The sequence below is a fragment of the Bombus bifarius genome, unplaced genomic scaffold (genome assembly GCF_011952205.1).
Source record: "Bombus bifarius isolate JDL3187 unplaced genomic scaffold, Bbif_JDL3187 scf7180000008033, whole genome shotgun sequence".
NCBI lineage: Eukaryota > Metazoa > Arthropoda > Insecta > Hymenoptera > Apidae > Bombus > Bombus bifarius.
Window position 1 is genome coordinate 234,393 of NW_022884404.1, and position 16,020 is coordinate 250,412.

Sequence of the window (16,020 nt, forward strand, 5' to 3'; positions counted from 1 at the left end):
GCCATAACTTATCTTGAATGGACGTACACATTGGCGTTCAGCTCGTCTAAATCACTATTCATTTGCGGCGCTTGTTATGGTCTAAACAATAGAATCTCGATAATCCGACACCTAATAATCTGTCATCAATGAACTATTCAATTGATGATCTATCAATACGATCCTCTGTCAACCTCCTATAAATGCAATTTTACGCATCAGATAACATGTATAGTTTGGATCCTGCTTACGAAACAATGATTTTATGTAAAATAAATTAAACGATTCTGCTGACGATTATGCTTTATCTATGTATCAAATATCATTGCATGTACCTACAAGAAATAGTACAGTGATCAAATCACTAAAACATTACTGTTCCTGTCCTCATAAAGTCACAATTTCAAAAATGTAACCTACTTACGCCTTCCTTACTTTCTTACACGATACGTGTCAAGTTCCCATGTAAATATCACGAATCCTACATCGAGAGAAAAATAAAAGACATACAGAGAAACAAAGAATGAGAAATGTGGGAAGCAAACGGAAAAATATCGTTGACCTTTCGATGGAATTCAAGGCTATCAGGAAAATCCGCGCTAGAACTGTGATAGGTATCGAGGCGTTCGAGTTGCACGTAGCGCGAGAAAGCGGCTGTAGGTCACGTGGAAATACCCTTCCTTCGTCTCGTTCCTGAGACGTGGAAGCTCGCCGGAAGCTCGTCGAACATCGACGATGGGGGCTTACGGTCTGATCGACCCCTTGAGGTTGTTAAATCAGGAAATGGAACGAGCTGTTCGTCGCTCTACTAGCCGTCGTCGTATGACGAGATTCTTAATCGCCAATCAGCCACTACTCCATGGAACACCGATTGTAATATTCGAATAAATTTTAAGGAAATATAAGAGATTTCACGATTTTGTGATGCCCGCTGGAAATTTTTCCCATGAATAACAAAGTATAGAAAGGAGATAATCTGGTAAAACTTGAGACTGCTTTTTAATGTCATTTTAATGTTATTACGGTAGTTTTATAATTAAGGAGTTAAAATAGTTAAATGGCTAAAACTTGAAGTATCCTGATTAACCGCAAGTTCCAGTCCCGAGTGCAAGGGTACCAATAGTTCTGCTTCGATTTCATATAATTCTAAAATCACAAAAGAATCTTACAATCTCCATTACCACAACTTCAACCCAAAAGTTCCTACTTAACGCAGGTAAAATAAACTCGTAATTTCTGACTTTCGAAATGATAAAGGACAATAAAGAGAATCTCCAAATGACTTCTTCGAGAAGAATATCAGTTTCGTGACTATTGGCGGAACTATAGCGAAAGAAAGAAAAAATAATTGTCTTTCACGGATCCACATTGAAAGAGCAATAAGAAAGCATGAGAAAAAGGAAAATAAAAAGAAAGAGCTTATGTCCATGCAAGGTGAGGTCGTTGCACTATGAAGCCTTCGACGAATACCTTTGACCCGAAGGTTCAACTGCGAAACCTTATTGAGCAATTCGATGAATAGCTCAGAGAAAGCTAAGGCGTAGATCTAAAGGAGAGAGAGAGAGGGAGAAACAGGAAGAAAAGCTGTGATGAAGAAGGGGGTAAGAAAGAAATGGAGAGCGTGAAAGGGTAAACGCCAGCTCGATAAACACAAGAATGATGGAATAAGCCGATAGCCGCACCCTGCTGGCACCGTGTTCCGGCAGGATACAGGATTTATGTTGCTGCAAGGGATCTATATCCTTCGACAAGCTAGATGAGTCCACCGATAATCTCCGCGATCCTTTACTCGTGCAACGTTTTAGAACGTATTTTCGATCCCCAAAATGGCTTCCTTTCTGTGTTCTTTCTTGACATCAGATCAAGCACAAATACAATAAATTGAATAAATGAAGATAAATGTCAGACGACTAATCTTAAATGTTTCTAAAAACGGAAGCCATGTTAATGATTCGCGATATAAGAACTTATTTCGCTTCTCTAAGGCTAAGAAATTCCAGAACGAAGAGAGAGAGAGAAAGAGAGAGATGTGTCATCCCGTTGACGACCATAATCATTCCCTATGGGACGATTTATGAAAGTCAATGTTGACAGACTCGTAGAAGGAAGAATCGTGACTGGGCAAATGTTGGACAAAGAGTGAGAAAACAAACGCTGGATATAGACTTGATAAATAGAAGGTTAATAAAATAACTTGGTGACCGTACAACAACCACGCGGTCACGTTGTTTTGTATCCTGTCAAGAAGCGAAATTTATATCTCTCCATGGAGCATCACGTGTCCGTTTCGTTGCGTTCGCGGACTTCATCTCGTACTCTCGTCTAGCCCAGCGAATCTCGAGCAAAAATTATTTCCATGGCAATAAATTTTCCCGGCTGCTACGGCAAGATTTCTTTTATTAAAAAATTTCACAGGGATTCGGCGAAGGCGCGGCGCACGAGTATCTACGTTTATGGCCGACCTACGGGGGCCAGTGTCGCTCGTAAAAGTAATTTTATTTTTGCGCTGGAAACTTTCCCCGCCTCTCTTGAGTATCTTTTATCGCCTGTTTTACGCCAGTCGATCTACCTGCGTGAATGAATTTCGGGTGACTTAAATTTGTATCAGCTCGACTTTTTTACGAAAGTAAGATTCGTTCAAATTTTGGGAAGAAACGATTTTGCCATTGGGGTAACAGAATTTGCTGCTGATATGATAAAGATTCTTTCTAAATATTACTGGAAGTGGAATTATTGATTTTATATGTCGGGTTTACATTAGAATTAGGGTTAGGGGCGTTTAATGAATCTTCACTGGAATTAGCCATCGGTGCGGTACAACAAAGATACAATTTATTAATACAGGTAGAGATATTACAGTGGTAACAGGTAATCGCGATGTTTAGGCACCCGCGACGCTAATGACAATGGCCTCAGGGTTGTAGCGGGAAGCGTCGTTCGTTGAAAAAAATAGATCTCCCCTATCTTCCCGTAGTTAGAACAAAGACTGTTTGTCTGTTTGAAGGACTTTAGATAACTAAATCTTAATATTTATAACGGCCCTCAGGCTAGCTGAACATGTACTGTGGAGATGCGTCGGCATCTGGTAACCATCATACCCGAAGAATAGGGTCTACGTGTGGCGAGCCACGGGACAGAAACCGTTGGAATGTTTACTGTCGCGTGCCGCTACAAGTATTTCTTCTAAGGAGAGCTATAGAATTACTCCATACCCCTGTTAGGTAAAAACGTTCGTCCCTTGACCGCGGCTACGTTCGGCGACTGGTTGTCGCCTCGAGCCCAAGCTCATTATCACAAATCTCGAACAAATACAATCGGTTTGAATGGCGACAATTGTTTAATTACACCTAAGGTAGAATTTAAATTACGGTGTTAAGGAATTTTCCCGAAGTTCCAAAGGGGAGGCTCCGATGACCTTTCATCTCCGACATATATATATACATATACTTGCTAATATACTAACTTGTAAGTTTCGGTCATTACAATTTTGTGGTAGTAAATGAGACTACAACAGTTACATTTCATTGCAAGATTCTCAAATAATTTTGTTCTATCTCCATTTATGCATGAAGAAGCACGGAGATTTGCACAAATCTGCGAGCCGACTAGCAGCGAGTAATCGGTGAACGGCATGCAGGGTGGCCAGAACTTAAAAATTTACGCTGTGGTTCCCGAAAAAATTTGCGGTATCCAACGAGATAAATACAATACGAGTTACCGAGCGTTTCTCCGTTTAACTCGTCCAGCGAGCTTTATCTGTCCTGGAAAAATTTACGAGCGACCGCGGTCTGAATATCGCGAGGCTTCGTTAAGCTAAATCCGCCTCTTAGAACTTTACGAGGATTCCTGCTAAAACTCCTCGGACGAAGCTCTCCCTCAGCGATTTTTGCTATCGACGATCCGGCAGACATGGAAAGACGAATGCGTCTCCGCGAGGAATTTCTATAGTGAGAGAAAAGAAGATGGAGAAGATTTTGAAAATCTCTCATTAAGCCAGAAAGAGGATTCTTTGAAAGATTGGAAGTAAAACTTACTGACGAAGTGGATGTTCTCTGGACACTTGGAAGATATTTTCTGTTTTTAAAAAAGGAAAATAAGAAATATAAATTTATGCTGAATGGAGAAGTAATTGCGTACTGGAAAATTACCTGTTGCAAAGTTCTTCAGTTATTTAAAAAATGCAGGATAGCAATACAACAGAAGAAACGTAAATTCAATAAACAGCAGACTTGAATGTGTATTTGTATGAGAGCTGCTCCTCTATCCAGACACTCGTAAAAAGACTCGTAAAGATCTTGTAAGGATATCGAAAGGACACGTTCCCCACTTATATTCGGGCTACAATTTCCGCGATAGACAGGGAACCAAAGATCTGATAAATCTACGCAAATCTTCAAGCTACTCAAAAGTTTGAAAATGTTTCCTCACTATTCTTATAATATTTTATTATTTATTATATAGGTATTTTTCTTCGATTCTTAACAGAGATTCATTCATTTGTACGTTCCTTTGGAAATACAAAAATACTTAAAAATACTTTTTGCTACAGAAATATAAAAATAAAGAATCGAGTACATTTATGAATGATAAGAATTTTTGCTGTACCAATAATTCTCCTAGAATTTCTATAATTAGTCTTTAGCCTGAAAATTACATAAAAACTTTGTTTTAAAAAATACTTATTTAAGAAAAATTACATGTCGTTGTCCCTTCCAAAATCTAAATGCAAAGATATTTTGTTATCGAAAGTATATTTTACACGAACCTTTGTCAGAAGATTCACAAAATGTAAATTCACTAAAATACGCTTAAATTTGACAAATGATAAATGACAATCAAAAATATCACCATAAAAATGACAATCAAAAGTACACGTAAGATGAAATCAAGTACATCGATCGTACAATATCTAAATTACATAATAATCAAAAACTAAATTATGATAATTAACGATCAACCTTTCAAAGTCTACAACTTAAAGCCTTCGCAATACGTTTGTCAAGCTATTAACACGTTCGTCGCCCGACGTGATTCGGCTAAGTTTCCTGCAGGGTCCAAATCCGACCGCCGGTATGCAGAACGTAAATAGAGCGACAAGCGGGAATTCATTGTTTATCGCCCTTGATTCACTGTTTATTGCCTTCGATTCATTGTAGAGAAAAGATTATTCAGTTCTGACGCGGAGAAAGCGATAAACTTTCCAGCTAGAGTATTTCGAGGGATCTCATGGCAAATATCTCAGATCTTTCATTTAGTCAAGAAACATACTTGTGAGACGTACATCAGTGATTTTTTCATCCTCAAAATGTTCATTAAACAGTGTGAAAATATATTTGAAAGTGAGAAGAGTAGTGATGACGGAGTCCACAACTATCGTTCGAAGTGCTCAAAATCACCCCAAATGTGTTTGGAACGTTTTAACAAATACCACGCGATGTAGCATAATGTAATATTATCCAGAATATAAATTAATAAAAAGTATGGTATAGTATGTTTTTGATATTTTTATGTTGTATATTCTATATATAATATCCTATATTTAATTAACTCGAACAAGAAGAGCGTCACCCATACTTTGTAACGGGGCCCCCACGGAAGTATACCCGTCACATAGATATGTGTGACATGGCGACGAACGTGTTAAATTCGACAGAGATATAGAAACTTCAATGCCCAGTTCGTTCATCCATCGAGGCTACCCAACGCGACCACTCAAACAAAAAAATCGCCAACCCGTTGCAAAGTTTTCAAAGAAACTTTTCCTTGCCAGTTTCGCAGTTATCATCCATTCGCGAGCACGGAAAAGAAGAAAAACACACCTACGAACGAGCGTTGCTCGCGTTTGCTAAGCAGAATCCGACGTCCTCGTGAGGATAGCCCGGCGAAAAGTTTCTAGGAAGAGTTTCACGGACGTTTGTTGCACGCTCCATGATACGCAAGCGTCACGAGAATGGAAAAATAGGTGAGCCGGAAGGGGAATGAGAAACTTATCCAAGGACTTCCAGAAATGTAGTCTTTTTCCGACCAGGGAGAGACATCGTACGTGGTTCGTGTGTGTGAGGGTGAAAGGAGGAAGAAGAGGGTAATTCTTAGCAGGAAAGAGATCGCTATTGTCGAGAAGGAGAGGAGAGACAGGGAAGCGTACACGGTGTCTTGGATCCTCTAGGTCTAGATAAAGGATGTGCTCGGAACCGGGGATGCAATACTGTGATTTAATTGACTTTCACGGAGTTTATGGTGTTAGAGTTGCTTCAGGATGCTCGATTACGAGAAGCGGACCAGGCTCTTTGTCGAAAACGTATGTTTATGAAGAACTACGCGTCGCACAGGAAAGTTCGTGTCGCCATTGTGGTTGAAGTTTTTGGAAAGAATGTGGTTTATAGTGGAATGTGTATCGTATGTATTTTCGTTCCTTTCTTTTTCCTTTTTCTTTTTTTTCTTTCTGAAGGTTTGATTTGCTGATTTAGAAGTTTTATTTCAACGTACAATCTTAAAAAAAAAAAACATATCCACACAATGCAGAAATAATGACGAAAATAGTGAGAAAAATAGTACAGGAAGTTTAAGCAGCAGAAAAAAAACATCAACATTTTGACACGACGATGACGCAATCTTACTTGTACGCGATGTAGGTGAAAGCTGGATGACGATCCTCCGAAAGAGGGTCTCCTTGTTCCTGTACCCTTATCATCCTCTCCCGAGACAAAGAGGGACGAGTCTCCTTTCCTCTCCTCTTCTCTCGACGCCTCTATCTCTTTGAAATCGAGGATTTCCACTCTTAAGTGTACGCTTGTGTAGAACCAGGTCGTAATTCTTTGATGGAGAGACCACCCTAAGCATTGCGAGATATGTGCCTCGCATTTTCAAAGAAACAGCCGTCGATGACGAGGAAATACCTGAACTCAGAAGGGGGAAGGATTTCCCTCTATCGAATCTTCTATGTCATAATCTGAACTCCGTTTTTTTCTATTAACTGTGCACAACATTTACGTAATGTCGATTGTACCAGAATATAAAATATATGTACATATTAAAAATTAAATTAATTCTTATAGAGCCAAAATTAATATGTGAAAAAATATACAGAAAAAACAGAAATAATCGAAAATAATTTTGAAATATATATACATATATATTTCATAAATATTATACATAATTTATACTATATTTATATTATTAATATTATATATTATTTATATATATATTTATATATTTATGTATATATATATTTTTATAATTATATTAGGTTATCCGAAATGTTTCTTTCGTTTTATAAGGAAATAATAGACGCACAATGGTTTTTGTTTTATATTAGTTTATTGAATTATGCACGAACATAATAATAGAAATAGAACGAAATGCATCACACCTAATTCAATAAAATAATATAAAACAATTCATCTATTATCACCTTATGGAATGAAAGAAACTTTTCGGACGACCTAATATATAATATTATATATTACATTATACATAGCATAAAATGTAAAGCTACCGACAATATAACATATGATAAAAATTTTCTATTTTATAATATTAATATTTCATCCCATGTTTTTCACATAATCTTTCAATGCTATTAAAGTGAAACTTGCAAAATCTGAAAGTACGTATACCAAAGCTACTCTAAATCTCGATCGGAATCCTTTTAAAACGTGAGCAAGCAATTCAAACTAATTGCATGATAAAATTCGTGGCAATAATCTTCCCAGAATGCCAACGAATAACCAACGAGGAGGACCTGACAAAAATAAGAAACTATGGTTCGCGGAGCTCCGTCATCAGCGAGTTTATCTCCATACTAGGGAAGTATGTCGAGAAAGTGCACGTCCAAGAAGTCGATTTATTGAGGAGTCATCGCATCGGCGGCATGTTTCTTCCGGGATGCAAATTCTCTTTCCCGGAAGGAAGAACGACGTAATTGGGAGATGAACGTGTTACCCCTTACTGTCCAAGATTGATGATCGCCGCCCGACGAGAAGACGAACGGTGGTACGTTGAGAAAACTGGAGAAAACCTGGTGCGACGAAGGACGCCTCGCTTCGCTCCACCGAGCCGCGTTTTCACATCCAGCCAGAGAGAAAATTATCTAGCCGATCTGACGGCAGTCTCGTCGACTAGCTGGAAGAGTATTGCGCGTTTGAGCGCGACGTCACCTTTATTTCACGCCAACGACTGATAATTCCCGCGTGTAAACGGCCCCCGGGAATCCGCCGGGCGAAGTATTTGCCGTTCGGCGCGGCGGCAATGCGAGAAATTGCGTGTTTCGAAGTCGTTCGATGCGAGGGAGCCGAAGGACCGCAGCGTTTCACGGTATTCCTCGGGATATTTAAAGTGGGGTCGGTGCTCTTCACCGAGTAAATAGTGCGTGTCATTTTATTGAAGAACTCTTGTTGGATAAACCGAAGTGGGAATTTCCAAATGAACGAGGCGATTACTTAGGAAATAGGCGTTTTCACTAATATAGAAATGAAGATTAATGTTTGGCAAAAAATTTGTTTCATCAACTTATCCTTTTTTACATCGAAGGTTTCGAAGAATTTTGAAAATTTTAGGAGAATTCATAATGAAAAAAATATCATTAATAATGTTGGAACAAGGATAGGTGTCTTAGGCATTTTGATGAACGTTGATGTTGCCAATAAGTTAATAATAAATAATCGTTTATTTATAGAAACATATGTAGTAATTAGACTACTGATGTAGATACCATTTCTTTAATTACGTTCGTGAAAATGTGTATTTACATTGTAAAACTTAGTATTTACGCTAAATAAATAGTGAACAACAGATATTGTGAAAATCGAGGAATTGTGGTGTTCAAAGTAATTCAATGAGAAGGAGGCGAGAAAGTGTGGAGAAGCGAATACAGTTGCTGCAAGAATTAAATGTAACTAAATAAAGTCTCTTCATTTAGAAGCTGTACCTCGGTAAATTCAATTGAGAATTATGAAAATAAAGGAACGCTAAAGTTGGTGGTCCATTATCAAAAGCCTAGGCGAATTGAGAAATATACCTTGCAATCTTAATTATCTTGGTATTCTATGTAATTACTTTCATTTAGTTCATTAACTGACAACATTTATTATTTAATTTCACTCCAGAATGGGAATGAGACAAATGGAGAATTTATTTGCAAGCTTTACCTATGCTAATTAAGGTGCAGTTCTTAAAAATACAATTCTACTTGATAAGAGAAGAGGTAGATACTAAAAATGTATAACACCGAGATGAAGGAGATCTCCTCTTCTGGCACTTACGTAGTTTGCCATTTCAGTTTCTGAATTCGTCTTCGATATCAGACCAGAGATAATTAAACGAAAACTTTGTTCATCGAGTGTCCACAGGATAACCTTGCTAACTTGAGACTGAAGCTGACCAATCTTATCTTATCTAGATGACTACGGTGATGAATAAAACAGCATGCTAACGTCAAGGAAATCATACCGACGAGTTCTTAGCTCGATTCTGTTTTTATTCTCTCTCTTGGCTCGTTCTTTGTTTTCTTTCTTTGCGTTCCTTGCATTTCAACGGCTACACTCGACCTCTCTGATCATTGGAAGCATGGAAGAGCTTTTTCCTTCGTAGCAAGCCTTCTGATCAAGGAGCAGAGTCCACGAAGGAACAGCAAAGGGGAAATAGATGGCTGAAAGGAGGGAGCAAGTCGACCCTCTCTTAGATCGTGGAATTATGGATTTAACAGCCTCGCAGGTTGCCTCTTTGTAAGAGCTTTAGGCAGCTTTAATTAAAATTGTCAGCAATACCCGTAGTTTCGTTGTGATATTCGAGAATGGATGCTTCTGTGTATTGTAGGAACAATTGGGTTAGTTTGGTAGTTCTGTGAGATATGGATTCCACAATCTTTATTAATTTACCTATCTAATGATATTGGCTTAATTAATTAAAAAACGTTTTCTCGAAACTTCAATTCAATATCACGCATTACCTTTAAATTTAAATATCTAATCATTCAGCCAAATTTAACTCAACCAGAAAAAATCACAAATATGTCGTGTAACTATCGTAAAAGTTAGAATTCTAAAATTAGCATTATTGTAATGCACGCTTCACTTTCACTCACAAACATGAAAAGCCAAAAATTAAAGTTCTATCCACTTCCTGGTCAAGATTCAGCATCGTCATTTTTTCTTTACCTTTTTACTAGCCGACTGATGGTCGAAAGGCTTGCTTGTTCCACTGGTCGAGGGAAAAGAAGTCAGCGACACGTAGAGAGTAAGGGGAAGCGAAACCTATGGAATACGAGCACGTACACCGGAAGTGGCGTTCCGAGGACGCCGAGTCGAAACGGCGAGCAAAAGGACGGGTTGAAACAAAGGATTTTGTCTAGCGTAACAAACTCGAGGCTGGGCTGGGAATTCGTGGTCAAATCGTGTACAGAAACGACCAGGTAGATTGCGGACACGCGCGTGTGTACACGCATGTCTTGACGAGAGGTACGGAAAGGGAAACGAGGGGAGATTCCTCTTCCTTCCCCCAACGTTTGAAGATTGATGATTCGGCTGATGAGGATTGATCGCGTGGAATAATTTGAGGGCGAACTTCAGAACCCGTGGAATCGCGAGATTTTGATCGTTTCAGCGCAGATGGTCACGCCTTTCAGAGAATTATGATTATGTGTGTTTATGCGAAATCATCTTTTTACAAATCCAATTAAAGAAAGGGAATTTGAAATAAGATATGTCTCATCCAGTAGATATCGACAATTAATCTAAATCTGTTTCTAAAATTTCTTCTAAGAATATCAGTTTTACGTACTTACTATTGTATTATGTACCGTGCCAGTACTTTTTATAGCCACTCTACAATAGAAACAAGAATAATACCGCTATTACTAAGCTGAAAAAGGAAAAATAAGAGCAGAACACATACTCTTGAATCATACCGAGAACTCGATTTTATTCAGCACGGATACGATTCCTCGTACGCGATATTTCCCCTTAAGTATCTTTCGTTGTGGGATTTTCGTGCCAAAATGCTCATGTTAACGAGATACGCGAGCTAGTCGTGCGGTAATTAAAGATGGATTGAAAATTTAAAACACCCTGTGAAACGACATAACCGTGAAAGATAATTGCTCCAAACGTTTCAAGCATATTGCTCGAGAGGCGTTGTTCGAAATTGTACCTTCCTCCTTCTTTTTGCAACATACGTACTTACCCTGAATAGCTACGGATATCTTCCCGAGGTATTTGTGCCGAGTTCCTTGCTTCCAGGAAATTGTTCGATCGTTCGATTGAACGAATCAAGCTTTTATCTATCGATATCACTTCACCGAGACGTTTTCAGATTCACGGGAGAGAGAGAGAGAGAGAGAAGAAAGGTGGAAAAGAGAAGTCGAGAGTTTTCCAGAACATTCTGTGTAAGAAATGTGGAAGAAAATAATGGCCTCGTACGAAGAATAACCTGTGGTAAATTGGAATCGAACGATCGTACCAACCAACCCGTTGGAAACCAATACTTTCGTGTATATATATTATATAAACTATAATTGGACATTGCAAGAAGTCTTCTTCGAATCTACAGCTTTGTTCTCGAATCTGATGTATCTATCCGAATGAGTATGTGAAATAATAGAAAATCTTCGCTTGAAATCTATGAAAGTGAAGCAGAAGATCGTCGATAGGTTACGCTAAATTTAAAATCAGTTAAAATCGGGTGGATGGTAAATCAGTTGAATGAATTTTCTATTTCTCAGGTCAACCACCACTTCCACAATAAGTTGAAACAAATCATTATCCTCCGACTAATTAGGCTCTCCAAGACCTTTCTCCATATGAACCCAAAAGAAAACCTCGAATAGCGTAGGTCAGTAGATCAGGGTGAGACAGTTCTGCCCTGTCTCACCCTGTATCTATTCAGGTCGACGTTAGGCCTGGGCTAAATCAATTTGACGGGGTGGGAACACGTGTGGTGGCGAGAAAAGTGACGATGGACCCGCACGAAGAGCGGCTCGCGACACAGACGTGGTACGTGGTGTCGATTGTGGACGCGATCGCGACGATGCAGTGATTGAGTAGTGACCGACGGGAGGACGATGCATCACTCCGGAGGTACCGGTTACGGGACCGGGCCCCAGGAGCGAGTGCACCAGGCGCCGCGAACTACCGCCCAACCTGACAAGTGTCCCTACGAGACCTACCAGGCGCAGATACCGGACTGCTGTGCAGCTGCAGCTGCGGTCCAGGATCCATATCCACGGCCGCCCAGCGGATATGACGGCAGGTGCTACGATGAGTGTCATCGCAGGACTCCATATCAGGAGGACACCTATCCCCAGGTACGTGAAATTTTATATTTCTAACATTTTTTAGAGCTTTCCTCAAATCATAGATCCACTGGGAAGCTAAGCTAAGATAAATTATGCTATGCCGTACTATGCTAGGTTTAAAAATATTTCCTTTAACACATACACCGCTGCACACAAATATCTGAATACATTGGTCAATTTCTATCAATAGTGTGTGAATATTATTAAATTCATAAATTAATGGTAAATTAGTGGTAAAAATTAACAGTTAACATGGTATCTTTTTGTGGAATCAGTAGATTTGTATATTCCAAAAAATCTCGATCGAGATCCATCATCTCCTTTCCTCGAATCCTATCCCAGTTCCACCTCCATAGCAATATCGCATGACTTTTTAACAATTTTAATTGCTCTTCACGTCTTTTGCCTTCTACTTTCCTAACGTGTTTCAAAGTGGAAAACAATCCGAAGAATTTTTTCATTAAATAAATCTCTCGTTGCCATAGAAAATTACAAAATGTCGGCATGAAGATTCGATGAAATTATCGGCACTATCGTACCCTTCTCCTCTCCTCCATTGTAGCTATGTGAATATCATGTCTCGATCCTGCAGCGCGTTAATTAAATTTAATTTGGCTTGAGGCGTATGCAGGTTTCTTTAATTGGCCCGTTAGAATTGAACGAATTCGCAGCAGCGCAACGAACCCAGGTCCTCTCGATCCCAATATTTATGATTATTGTTCGTTGAAAATTAAATTTCACGGCAGCAAACTGGGGAAAAGAACGGGTTAATTAGTGCTGAGAAGGGAAACTTTAAGCCGTTGATGATTCAGCAGGTAACTTTGTTCGATAGTCTGACGCCAGCAATATGAGCCATTTCGGGCTTAACTAATTCTAAGACCTCATGTTACGAGGAGTTCGTGCAACATTAAAGAATTACATCCGACCTCACGCAGCCGACTAGTACCCCTGAAACGCTTCTAATTGGTACATTAATTCGAGCACCTGAAGCTAATTGTGGACGATTATTGTACCAGAGTGCTTGCAATCGTTGGAAATGTTATGCCCGGAACCTAAGTTTAAACGACTATATTAATATTAGATGACGTAGAAATATTAGTCACGTAAATTCTATCTTAATTTCATGCCCAGTTCTTCTCAAAACATCGTAAAGTGACAGTACAGCGATTTTCATAATCAATTAACGAAACCTATTCTTCAATTCCTGTTATCGTTGAATCAATTTACGTGTAATTCACGAGTGGTTCGGCTTGGAGCGGCTATTGATCCCGAAAATAACTGCATCTCTACGCAACGCATTTCGTACATTTCCATTTTTTGTTCGCGCTCCAAGCGCGGTGTGCCATCTCTCTTTCAATGAATTCTCGTTCCCTTTTGAAATTCCTAGGCATGCGCGCGACCGTGTTTCTTTGATCCCTGCTTCAGCGAGCATTACTACTCGTCTACTTCGTTGCACCTAAAATTAACGATATGCGCATATTTCTTTGAGCTGGTAAATATTAACGTGGCTGCGTTTCATGGAAACGCGTCGTTACCTTAAACTATTCTCGCTGCTACATACTCCCCTGCTGTCCCCGTCCTCGCGCAGCTTGCATTTCAACCAAGTGACGGTTGTTAATGAACAAAAAGGTTTTGTCCTGAAATTATGACTCCCAGGAACGAATTATACAAGGTTATCTTTCCTGTTGTTCGTGGAAGATAAATATGCATGTCTACTTTTCTCTATCTAATATGGAAATTTTTTCTGAATATTTAAACTATTATACTTTACATTAACTATTGCTTCTTTGTATCTAAGCATCTTTCAGTATCGTTTATTTTAGATATTGAAAACTTGAATTCATAGGCATATATTCTTTGTCTATAACACATTAGGTTATACATAGTTGAAGTGTGTATTGAAATTAGGAAAGAAAAGGCCACTTCTGACGTTATTCATAGTTGAGTAGTCTCGAGAGGTCAATTGATTTTGGACATAGAATAACATGGGCTATGTATATTCCTCAAATATTTTTACTTGTTTTAACCAATACACGATATATCGGGAATATCAGGCTATTGAATGTTTTATTTATAGCTGTTTGAGTACAATATATAAAATATTTTATCTGTTATACGTTTGAAGTAAAATTAATAATCAGAATTAGTAATCATCATCTTCTTCTATAAAATCAATAAATAAGAAATTTTAATTATTTGTATAAATATCGCCAGTAAAATTAAAAATTTAAAACACGATTCATCGATATGTCTATTATATATAAATAGTTTCCAATATTAACTGTCACTATTTTTGAATAGTAATATTTATATAATGTGTTTGCGTGTCAATATTTCTCAAAATTGGACTAGATCTTTATTAAAACTTTCGTTTGAAACGGCAAAAATAAACATTTCATTGATATATGAAAAATATATATTGGAAAAATAGGTGAATATATATAGAATGTATTTCTTGTATTAAAAGAAACGAAATCGAAGACCAAGAGTGCTTACTGTGAAACAAACGCGATAATATCTCATTTTATTGGAAACAGATACTCATCTGCGGCTGTTTTGTACCTATTCTAAAATTTTCAAACGAAAGGAATCACAATCTTCCCTACTCTTCCCCTTCACGACTCAGTTGTTAGCTGAAGTGCTACCGCTACATCCAATATCAGAATATTTGTTACTATCAACAATATTCGTCGCGAACGTTATTTCAATAACGATTCAAAAAAAAGAGATTTCAAAAGGGAGTGAAAAAAAATCGCTATTTTCCATAGCCTTCCATTTCACGACCCGATTGTTAAGTGAAGTGTATCACTACGTTCAACGGTAGAGAGATTTGTTACTGACAATAGCGATCGTTACGAACTTTACTGACATGTTTCAATTCGTGTTTCAACTTTGAGAATTCGATTGACAGCGTAGATGTTTAAATTACCTTCGAGTTACTTCGATTCCTTCCATTTTATGACTTCCTCTTATAGGACTTTTCGTAGAACTTTGTATTTCTTTTCTTACAAAGTATTAGGTGAAATCAACTTAGTTGAAATTAAATGCAAGAACATTTCTTCGCAAGAAGTTGTTCAGATGAACCTTAGCGGATTTGATTGGGCTTTACAAGTACATATTGAACTTGCTCCTGCCACTAATTACGACTATCTTCTTTCTCAATCCGATTATCTATTAACTGCTAAAACGCTATAGAACACGTGTCATTAACGACGACCATCATCGCGAACTGTAATAACATTATTTCATAGATCGCCATTTACAACAATACAAAGCGTCGAGGAGCAACGTGTGTTCATCAGGTGGAAAGTGGAGCTTTCGTGCAGAAATCGCGAGGTTCGCCACGATTCGGCTGAACCTCGAATTCAGCGTCGAATCTTCCGGCGGCCATTATGGCTTTTCGGTTACCGAAAATTGATTCGACGGGCCAGCATGCATGCTTCAAGTTCGAACTTTTGCCGTACGTATATTTGGCCGGTATCGATTTGGCCCAGTTTCCCCGTTCCGCGTTTCCTCGCCATATTTTAGGAATTCAGGCAACGCGCGCTTGAGCCGAGAGAAAAGCGGTCCCGGGAAATGTTACCGTTTGAAATAAATCAACGTTTATTCTTCGGCAATAAGCCTGGGAATGCAGCCACCTGTCCCAAACTCGTCCTCTATTGCTATTCGATGCAATTTCGATGCGTAATACGCGTGTGGAACGCATCACATACACACCACCTTTCCCTATTTCTGTCTTTCTTCGTCTCTCT

The 16,020-nt window shown here is 38.6% G+C and overlaps 1 protein-coding gene across 3 annotated transcripts in view; it reads left to right on the plus strand.

Annotated features, from left to right (window-relative positions):
• The window catches only part of LOC117207501 (dipeptidase 1-like), a 146,234-nt gene that overhangs the window by 24,030 nt on the left and 106,184 nt on the right, over positions 1–16,020 (plus strand). For 2 of the 3 annotated variants that reach the window (XM_033447801.1, XM_033447800.1), the window contains exon 2: positions 11,860–12,277. In XM_033447801.1, coding sequence (XP_033303692.1) covers positions 12,035–12,277 — 243 coding nt within the window. In that variant the 5' untranslated portion in view covers positions 11,860–12,034. Of the gene's footprint in view, positions 1–10,681; positions 11,409–11,859; positions 12,278–16,020 lie in introns of those variants that run through there. The other variant, XM_033447802.1, reaches the window with a different exon arrangement.